Source organism: Meleagris gallopavo, unplaced genomic scaffold, assembly GCF_000146605.3.
Source record: "Meleagris gallopavo isolate NT-WF06-2002-E0010 breed Aviagen turkey brand Nicholas breeding stock unplaced genomic scaffold, Turkey_5.1 ChrUn_random_7181001957369, whole genome shotgun sequence".
NCBI lineage: Eukaryota > Metazoa > Chordata > Aves > Galliformes > Phasianidae > Meleagris > Meleagris gallopavo.
The window spans coordinates 19,942-30,297 of record NW_011217634.1 but is presented as its reverse complement, the minus strand read 5'-3'; the positions used below and the strand labels follow the sequence as shown (position 1 = coordinate 30,297).

General features: G+C 57.4%; 2 protein-coding genes across 3 annotated transcripts in view; one reads left to right on the top strand and one right to left on the bottom strand.

The window, feature by feature from the left end:
* Positions 1-724: 724 nt before the first annotated feature.
* Positions 725-8,402, bottom strand: LOC100550430 (cytochrome P450 4F22). 2 transcript variants are annotated; one of them, XM_010728317.3, is made up of 12 exons: positions 8,202-8,402; positions 7,009-7,153; positions 6,696-6,749; positions 6,495-6,622; positions 5,414-5,541; positions 4,595-4,934; positions 3,147-3,213; positions 2,945-3,074; positions 2,739-2,872; positions 2,588-2,652; positions 2,415-2,497; positions 725-959 (listed from the first exon to the last, which is right to left on the bottom strand). In XM_010728317.3, exons 1-12 carry the CDS (start codon positions 8,361-8,363, stop codon positions 782-784), a joined length of 1,614 nt encoding a protein of 537 aa, XP_010726619.1. In that variant the 5' UTR covers positions 8,364-8,402; the 3' UTR covers positions 725-781. The 2 variants fall into 2 exon arrangements, with proteins under 2 accessions (XP_010726619.1, XP_010726620.1); XM_010728318.3 differs by having other exon boundaries at positions 4,595-4,862; positions 8,202-8,400.
* A 908-nt stretch (positions 8,403-9,310) lies between these two features.
* The window catches only part of PGLYRP2 (peptidoglycan recognition protein 2), a 5,601-nt gene continuing 4,555 nt past the window's right edge, over positions 9,311-10,356 (top strand). The window contains exon 1 of the mRNA XM_010728315.3: positions 9,311-9,411. Within this exon, the coding sequence (XP_010726617.1) occupies positions 9,348-9,411 (64 nt within the window). The 5' untranslated portion in view covers positions 9,311-9,347. The remainder of the gene's footprint in view (positions 9,412-10,356) is intronic.

The window sequence follows — 10,356 nt, the reverse complement described above, 5'->3', positions numbered from 1 at the left end:
GCCGCCACAGCGCGGCTTCAGCCGCCCCCCTCACGTGACCGGAAGACAACGCCCCGCCCTTTGGCCACGCCCATTCAGCCTTAACCTCGCCTAATCGCTGCTAAGTATGCCGTAGCCCCGCCCACTCGTTGCTATGATACAGTAGCTCCGCCCATTCGTTGCTATGATATCGTGGTTCCGCCCACTCGTTGCTATGGTACATTAGCCCCGCCCAATGGTTGCTATGCTACTGTAACCCTGCCCACTCGTTGCTACGATACAGTGACCCCGCCCACTCGTTCTAATGGTACTGTAGCCCCGCCCACTGTTTGCTATGATGCAATGACTCCACATACTGGTTGCTATGGTACCATAGCCCCGCCCACTGGTTGCTATGATACTGTGGCCCCGCCCATTCGTTGCTATGGTTCTGTAGCCCCACCCTCTCGTTGCTATGCTACTGTAATCCCGCCCACTCGTTGCTGTGATATCGTGGCCCCGCCCACTCATTGCTATGATACCGTAGCCCCGCCCACTCGTTGCTATGGTACCGTAGCTCCGCCCACTCGTTGCTATGTACTCCAGTGATCCTGTAGGACAGGAGGGCTGCCCTCATGCTCCACCCCCTGACTTCTGACCCCTCACCACGTCCCGTCCTGTCCCACGTGTGCCCTGTGCCCCACGGACGTCCCTACCACCCAGGGCACACCTCCCCTCCGCCCCATATCACCACCACCACGCCGTCTCAGCTTTGCCCCCATTTATTCCTCATTGGACAGGACTGTCCCCACATCCCCCCTCCTCAGGACATTGCCGACAGCGGCTCCAGCTGCAGCCAGAGCCCGTCCTCGGCTCGAAGGATCAGCTCAGTCCTGCGGCGCACCGGCCTCGCCGGGTCTGGCCTGATGGCGAAGCGTGCGAGGGTCAGCGCGGCCACCACCTTCAGCTCGGCCATGGCGAAGCTCTGCCCGATGCAGTTCCTGCCACCGACATCCCCACGTCACCGTTGCTTTCCCCATGACCATCTCTGGCCACCGCCACCCCATGGCCAACTGTCCCGATGGCCATCACCATCCCATTTGCCACACCACAACCCCACGGCCAACATTCCCCATGGCCACCATCATTCCATTGGCCATTACCACCACCCTATGGCCAACATTCCCCATGGCCACCACCCCATTGTCACACCACCATCCCACTCTCACATCACCACCCCACTGTCAACATTCCCCATGGCCACCATCATTCTATTGGCCATTACCAGCAACCTGTGTCCAACATATCCCATGGCCACCATCATTCCATTGGCTGTTACCACCACTTTATGGCCAACATTCCCCATGGCCACCATCCCATTGGCCACACCACCAACTTATAGCCAACATTCCCCATGGCCACCATCATTCCATGGGCCACTAACACCACCTTATGGTCACCAACCTGTGCCCAGCATTCCCATGGCCACCATCCCATTGGCCATTCCCACCACCCCATGGCCAACATTCTCCATGGCCACCATCATTCCACTGGCTGCAACACCACCCTATGGTCTGCATATCCCATTGCCTCCACCATCCCATTGGCCATTACCACAACCCCATGGCCAACATTCCCATGGCCACCATCATTCTATTGGCCATTACCACAACCCCACGACCAACATTCCCCATGGCCACCATCATTCCATTGGCCACACCACCAACTTATAGCCAACATTCCCCATGGCCATGCCAAACTGTGCGGTCACCGTGACAACCACAGAGTAAGGGTGACAATCACCTGCCATGACATCACTGTCCTGATGACCAACACCATTCCATTGGCCACTGCCACCACCCACCAACTGGTCCAATGGCCACCGTCATTGCACTGGCCATTCCACCACTATATGGCTAAATGTTCCCATGGCCACACCAAAATATGTGGTTCCCATGGTGACCACAGAGCCAGGGTGACAACCACCCCATCTTGGCATCACAGTCTCCATGGGCACCACCATTCCATTGGCCACTACCACCACACTTCGGCCAACTTTTAACACGAACACAACAAAATGTGTGGTGCCCATGATGGCATCAAGGTAACATCTACTTCCTGGGGTGCTGGGGGTGGCACATGGGAACACTTGTGTCCCCTCCATGGCTTACTTGGGCCCAGCATGCTCCCATGGCCACCACCACCCCTTGACTACACCACCATTCCCATGGCCACATCAAAATGTGTGGTTCCCATGATGACCACAGGGTCGGGGTGACAACCACCTCTTCTTGGCATGACTGTCCCCATGGCCACCACCATTCAGTTGGCTGCACCACCACACTACGTCCCCCCATACCAAAATGTGTGGTCCCCGTGATGACATCAAGGTGACAACCACTTCCCGGGGTGCTGGGGGTGGCACATGGGGACACTGTGTCCCTACCATAGCTTACCTGGGCCCAGCAGAGAAAGGAATGAAGGCCAATGGGGACCGTCCCTGGCTGTTCTCTGGGCTAAATCTCATTGGGTTGTAGACCTGGGATGACAAGGACACCAGCAGATGGTGGGTGACATAGGCATGGTGACAAGGACATCCTGCCGTCCCATGGCCACATCATGGCTCTACCTGAGGCTCAGGCCAGATATCTGGATTGTGGTGGGTCCCGTAGATGCTCATCATGCAGATGACCCCTGGTGGGACAGAAACGTCTGCGTTATGGACGAGAGACAAGGAGGTATGGGGACAATGGGGACATCGTGCCCCCGATGAGCCGTACCCTTGGGGATGACGCGTCCATCACGCATGGCAATGTCCTCAGTGCAGCGTCGGAACACGGCGGTGACGGGTGGATGCAGGCGAAGGCTCTCCTTGATGCACATGGTGGTGAAGGGCAGGAGGGACAGATCCTCCCTGGGGGCAAAGGATGGTAGCACCGCATTCCCCAAGCTGTGCGGTAGGGAGGGACGCCGGGGGATCTCTCACCATTCGATCTCCTCCACGTCCCTGCCCTTGAGGAGCTCGTGGACCTCCTGACGGCATTGCTCCTGGTAGTGTGGGTGGTGGGCCAGGTTGTAGAGCAGCCACGCCAACCCGCTGGCTGTCGTGTCGTGCCCTGTGGGGGCATGGGGTGAGTGGGGGGGACATCACTGGGGCTCCCCAGTGGCAGCAAGTGGCCTTCCCTCACCCTCAAACATGAAGGTGTCAGCTTCGGCTGAGATGTCCTCATCGGACAGAGTATTGCCGTCCTCATCCTGCAAGGGTGACAAGTGACAACCAAATGGTCTCCATGCGACACTCAATCCTCTCCAGTGCCCTCATGGCCACCAACGGTCATCCCACGGCAACCAGAATAGGGCCAGTCCTTAATATGGCCATTGCTATCCATATGTTCACCATGATTCTCATGCCAGCAGTCTACAGCCATCGCTGTCCCCGTTAACATCCCATTGGTCACTACCACCACATTATGGCCAGTTTTTGCCATGGCCACCACCCTGTAGCTGCCAACCCTTCCAAAGGCCACCAATGTCCTGCTGTGACCACCACCATATGGCCAAAATATCCCATGGCCACCACCAGTCTTTTGGTGCACACCATCTCCTCTTGACCATCTCATCTTACAGTCAATCTTCCATACGGCCACTGGACTACAGTCAATCTCCTCCACTGTCCCAACCTTTCTTTTGCTCACCACAAACAACCCTACCAGTCTCCCTATGGCCACTACGACCTTCCAGTGGCCACCACCTTCCAACCAGCTCTCCCCACGACCACTATTATTTTCTTGCCATCACCACTTCCTTGGCAGCATCCATTCCCTTATGGCCACAATCCCATACCCTCTCCATGGCCACTATGACCTCCCCATGGCCAATATTCTCCATAGCCCCAACCCTATGGCCAATCACCTCCATAATCCCAACCCTTCTCTTGCACACCATGACCTCTTGATGACCACCATGACCTCCCTATGGCCACCATCCTACAAACAACCCTTCCCATGGCTACCACAGTCTCCCTATGGCCACTATGACCTTCCAGTGGCCACCACCTTACAGCCAGCCCTCCCTACGACCACCACTATTCTCTTGGCCATCACCACTTCCTTGGCAACATCCATTCCCTTATGGCCACAATCCCATACCCTCTCAACGGCCACCACAACCACAATCTCCCTATGGCCATTATGACCTCCCCATGGCCAATATTCTCCATACCCCCAACCCTATGGCCAATCACCTCCATAATCCCAACCCTTCTCTTGCACACCATGATCTCTTGATGACCACCATGACCTCCCTATGGCCACCATCCTACAAACAACCCTACCAGTCTCCCTATGGCCACTATGACCTTCCAGTGGCCACCACCTTACAGCCAGCCCTCTCCACGACCACCACTATTCTCTTGGCCATCACCACTTCCTTGGCAACATCCATTCCCTTATGGCCACCCTCTCCATGGCCACTATGACCTCCCCATGGCCAATATTCTCCATACCCCCAACTCTATGGCCAATCATCTCCATAGTCCCAACCCTCCTCTTGCTTCCCATCATCTCCCTACGGCCACAACCCTACAACCAATCACCCCCACAACCCCACCATCCCCAATCTCATCCCCTTCCCCCACCTTGGTGAGCAGCAGGAGGTCAATGAAGTCCATGCTCCGTCCCTGGTTGCCTTTCAGCCATGCCTGATGGCCAAGGCTGTTGAGTTCCTGGCGTCGGCGCTGCACCACGTTGGCAGTGAAGCTGTGCACCGTGGCACAGGCGCGGGCGAAGCGTCGCCCGTCGGCTGAGAGTCGGTAGAGCCACGAGGTGTAATGGAGCAGGCGCTGCTGCCTCTGTACCACCAGGGTGCTGAGCTCCAGGATGGCTGCGATGTACTCACTGCGCTGCCTGCGTGGATCCCCGTGGGACATCGTGTGTGGTGGGGACGTGGGGTGACAATGGGGCCAAACTGGGGTGATGCTTGAGGGGACAGTGGTGAGGTGAGGGGGGCAGAGCACAGAGGGGACCCCAGTGGGGGATTGGGATGGAGGTGGGGAAATAGGGGATCATGTTTTGGGATAACCCTAACTCAAACCACTATCCTAGCCTTATCCTTAATCCTAGACTAACCCTAATCTTAACCCTAAGCCTAACTTTATCCCAGAAGGGAAGGGAAGGGAAGGGAAGGGAAGGGAAGGGAAGGGAAGAGAATCCCATGCCATGCAATCCTAACCCTACCCCAATTGCAAGACAATGGAACATAACACAACGCAATGCAATCACCCTAACCCTAATAACCCAAACTCTGACCCTATCCCCAGTGCAGTGTAACGTTGGCATTCAGTGGTGGTGGCACCTATCTGGGGACAACGCCTGGTCCCTGATGGATGCCAAGCCTGAGCTGGGGGGACTTGATGAGGACCAGGGGGACCCTGGGATGGGGACAGGGCCACACTCACTCCTGGCAGTGGCTGTCATGGCTGAAAATGCACTTCTGGAGGGTGTCGAGGGTGAGGAGGCTGAGGTCCTCCAGCATGTTCCGTCCCACCGGTCCCCCCGCTGCCTTCGCTGCAGCCCTCCACTTGGTCTGTAGGGCAGGGGATGTCAGGGCGTGGGGTGTAAGGGTGAAGTGGGGGATGGGGATTGGGGTCAGGTGGGGAATCGTGGTCTGAGTGAGGAACCAAGATCTTGGTGAGGGTCTAGGCATGGATGTGGGGGAGGAACCAAGGTCTGGGTGAGGATCCAGGTGAGGAACTGGGATATGGGTGAAGGTCTGAGTGAGGAACCAGAATCCAGGTGAGGAATGAGGATCTGAAACTAGAAAAAACTAGAAACATCTCAAAACTAGGTGATCACTGTGGTCCTTTTCATCCCAGCCCATTCTATGATTGTATGATCTGGATGCAGGATGGAGTCAGGAATGAGGGTCTGGGTGAAGAACTGGGGTCTGTATGGGAGGTCTAGGTCAGGAAGCAGGGCCTGGGTCAGGAATTTGGGTGAAGAACCAGGGTCTGGATGGGGATTTGGGGCAGGAACCTGGATCTGGATGCAGGATAGGATCATGAGCAAGGGCTGGGTTGGTTTCAGGTTCTGGGTCAGGATTTGGGTGAGGAACCAGGGCCTGGGTGCAGGTCTGTGTCAGGGATGGGAGTCTAGGTGCAGGATGGGATCAGGAGTCAGAATCTGGGTCAGGATCTGGGTGAAGAACAAGGATCTGTGTGGGGATTTGGGTCAGGAACCAACATCTGGTTGAAGACCTGGGTGAAGAACCAGAATCTGGGTGAGGAATCAGGATCTGAGTGCAGGATGGGGTCAGGAACCGGGATCTGGGTGAAGATCCAGGTGAGGAAGTGGGATCTGGGTGTGGGATGGAGTCAGGAACCAATGACTGGGCGAGGATCTGGGTCAGGGACCAGAATGTGGGTGAGGAACTGGGGTGTGGGTGCAGGATGGGGTCAGGAACTGGGATCTGGGCGAGGATCTGGGTGAGGAACCAGGATCTGTGTGCAGGATGCGATCAGGAATCAGAGTCTGGCTCACGTGCATGATGTCGGTGCTGCTGTTGAAGATGCTGATGTAGGACTTGAGGATGTCAAAGTGGAAGGCGGGTGTCAGCAGGCGCCGGTGCCGGGCCCACTTGTCCCCACGACTCAGCAGCAGCCCATCCCCTGTGTGGGACACTCAGCTCCATTCATGGGGCACCCATGGGTGCTGCCTCCCCATCCCCAGGCACCCACTCACCCAACCAGGGCTTGAGGAACCCATAGAAGAGTTTGTCCTTGGGGGCAATGAAAGCTGCAAGAGAGAGCACCGTGGGACACGGTTATATTTTGGGACCTGGGGACCCTTGGGGACAGCTTGGTGGCCACCACAGGACGCGTGTTTGGGCACAGGTGGCACCTCCAGGTGGTGGCCCTGGAGATGCTGGGGGTTGAGTTGGTGGCCACTATAGCACAGGTACCACCAGGTCACCACATCACCCAAAGGTGACACTCAGGGGTGGCCCTGGGGATCCATAGGTCGGTGTCCCCCATGTCCCCCCATCTTGGGTTACCTGAGGCCATCAGCACAGGGCGGAGGGTGTCGGGGTGGAAGAGGCGGAGGACTGGCAGCCATGGGGACACCCACCAGAGGCAGCCATGACGGTACTGTGCCACCACCTTATCCACGTCCTGCAGTCCTTCCTCTGTGTTCCGTGCCTGCACCGTTAGGGACACACGTGGGGACACGCCTGGCTGTCCCCAGGGCTGCATCCAACCTTGGGGACACGTTTGTCCCCAGGGTGATGGATGGGCTCGGGGTCACGTTTCCATGCCAGCACTGTGTGCCCACTGTCACCCACCCATGTGCCACTGTCACTTACCTATATGGCCACCCTCATGTCCCCGCTGTCACCCCAGGGTGTCACTGCCCTGTCCCCACTGTCACTCCAGGTAACAACAGCCCAAGTGCCACTCTGCTGTCCCTGCCATCATCTCAAGTGCCACCACTCTGTCACCACTGTCTCCCCTCAAGTGTCACTGCCCTGTTCCTGTCACCACCCCAAGTGCCACCACCCTGTTCCTGCTGTCATCCCAAGTGCCACCACTTTGTCCCTCTTAAGTGCCACTACTCTGTCCCTGCTGTCACCTTAAATGCTACCACTCTGTCCCTGCTGTCACTCCCTAAGTGCCACCATCCTGTCCCCCCAACCCTGCTAAGTGCCACCACTCTACTGCTGCTGTCTCCCCTTAAGTGTCACCACCTTGTCCCTGCTGTGATCACCCCAAGTGTCACCTCTCTGTCCTCTTTATCACCCCATAAGTGCCTCTGCTCTGTCCCTGTTGTCACCCTAAGTGCCACCATCCTGTCCCCTCTGTCCCTTCTGCATGCCACCACCCTATTGCTGCAATCCCTCCTGAGGGCCACCACTCTGTCCTCTCTGTCACCCCATAGGTGTCACTGTCCTGTCCCTGCTGTCACCTCAAGTGCCACAACCTTGTCCCTCTGTCCCCCTTAGTGCCACCCTGCTCCTGCTGTCACCTCAAATGCCACCACCTTGTCCCTCTGTCCCCGTTAGTGCCACCACCCTGTCCCTGCTGTCACCCCAAGTGCCACCACTCTGTCCCCTCTGCCCCCTCAAAGAGCCACCACTCTCCCTACCATCACGCCAAGTGCCACAACTTGGTCCCCTCTGTCACCCCATAAGTGCCACCACCCCGTCCCTGCTGTCATCCCCATTGCCACCCCCTGCCCGTGCCCCCTCACCATCCCGGTGTGTCCCAGCAGCCAGTTTCGCCATGGTGGCAGAGGGAAGTGACGCAGCTGCAGGCAGGTGGCCCGGAAACGGGTGACAGCAGCCACTGCATCCCTCAGCCAGACCACCAGCAGGGCCACCAGCAGGGCCACCAGCAGCCAGGACGGCACCATCGTCACTGCTGGTGGGTGACACCAAACAGGGGCGAAGGTCGGGGTGAGGGCGTGACGTGTTGTCATGTGGTGTCACCACGTGTGTCCTGGTGCCATTGTGCCACCGTGTGTGTCCCGGTGGCATTGTCCCTTCCACCCGTGTCCTGGTGTCATCGTCACCCACATTCGTGTCCTGGAGGCTCCGTCCCTCCCCCCCCACTGCATCCCTGTGCCTTCTGCATCAACCCCACCCCCACACTGGGATCCAGTTCGACCAGTTGTGCAGGAGCTGGGTGTGACAGCGGTGTGTGCACAAATGCAGCAGGAACACACGTGCACACGCATGCATATAGGCACCTGCATGTATGCATGTGTGCAAACACACACCCAATGCATTCACACAAGCTCACAACTCCCCCCTTGCACATGCATGCAGTGAAGATGCACGTGGGTACACACACGTACCCACGCACCCATGGACATGTGTGCACACAAGTACGCGTGCAAACACACATGCAGCCCTGTGCATGCAGACACACGCTCCTGTGAACACAGACCACGCATTTACACAGACATACGCACACGTATGTGCATAGGCACCCATGTGCAGGCACACAATGCGCATACATTGCACACATACGTGCACTGCACATACCTGTGCACGCACGATGCACGTGTATGGGGACACCCATTGCACACATATGTGTACACACGTTGCCCACGCACTGCGCATGCGTGTGCACACGCATGCATTGCACGCGCGTGCACACACCCATTGCATACGCTGCACACGCGTGCCCACATTTGCACGCGCATTGCATGCACACACACACGCACAGAAGCCCACGCACTGCACACGCACTTGTGCACAAATGACACACCCACTGCATGCACGCGTGTTGCACGCACACTGTCCAGCCATTACACACCCCCTGCACACGCACTGCGCAGCGCCAGTGTGACACCACGGGGCTGGGACAAAGTCCGTGCGGTCCATAGGGCACCATGCACTGCTCTGCTGCTGCTGTCCTCCTGCTGCTGGCGGTGCTCAGCGCCCGCACCCAAGCAGGTAAGGGACACGGGGACACTGCGCTGCCATGTGGCACCTCAACATGCCACTGCCTGGCACCACACGGCACCACACAGCACTTACATGGCACCACATGGAATCACAGGGCAGCACACGCTAACACATGGCACCACATGGCACCTCACAGAACCACGGGGCACCACATTACACCACGTGGCACCACACACTAACACATGGCACCACATGGCACCACATGGCACAACATGCTAACACATGGCACCACGCAGTGTTGCACGGCACCACATGGTACTACATGGCAGCACATGGCACCACATAGCACTACATGGCACCACGTGACGTCACAGGGCACCACATGCTAACACAAGGCACCACACTCTAACACAGAGCATCACATGGCATCACATGGCACCACATGGCACCACATGCTAACACGTGGCATCACATGGTATCACATGCTAACACATGGCACCACACATCACCATATGGCATCACATGCTAACACACGGCACCACACGGCACCACATGGCATCACATGCTAACACACGGCACCACATGGCATCACATGCTAACACACGGCACCACACGGCACCACACGGCACCACATGGCATCACATGCTAACACACGGCGCCACACGGCACCACATGGCATCACACGTCACCACAGCTCAACATGTCACCAGACGTCACCGCGTGTCTCCGCACACCACCACATGACATGGCATGATGCTACATGCCACCACGTGTGTTCACACGTATCCACGTGTCACCACACGTCTCCAAACGTCACCACAGGTCACCACATTTCAGCCCAAATGACATTTTGGGGACATTTCCCTCTTTTTGGAGTACATTCCCCCTTCTTTGAGTCCCTCCTCTCCAACTTTGGGCACATTCCTCCTTTTTTGGAGTTCATTCCCCTTTCTTCAGGTTCCTCCCCCCGCAGTTTTGGGGACATTTCCCTCT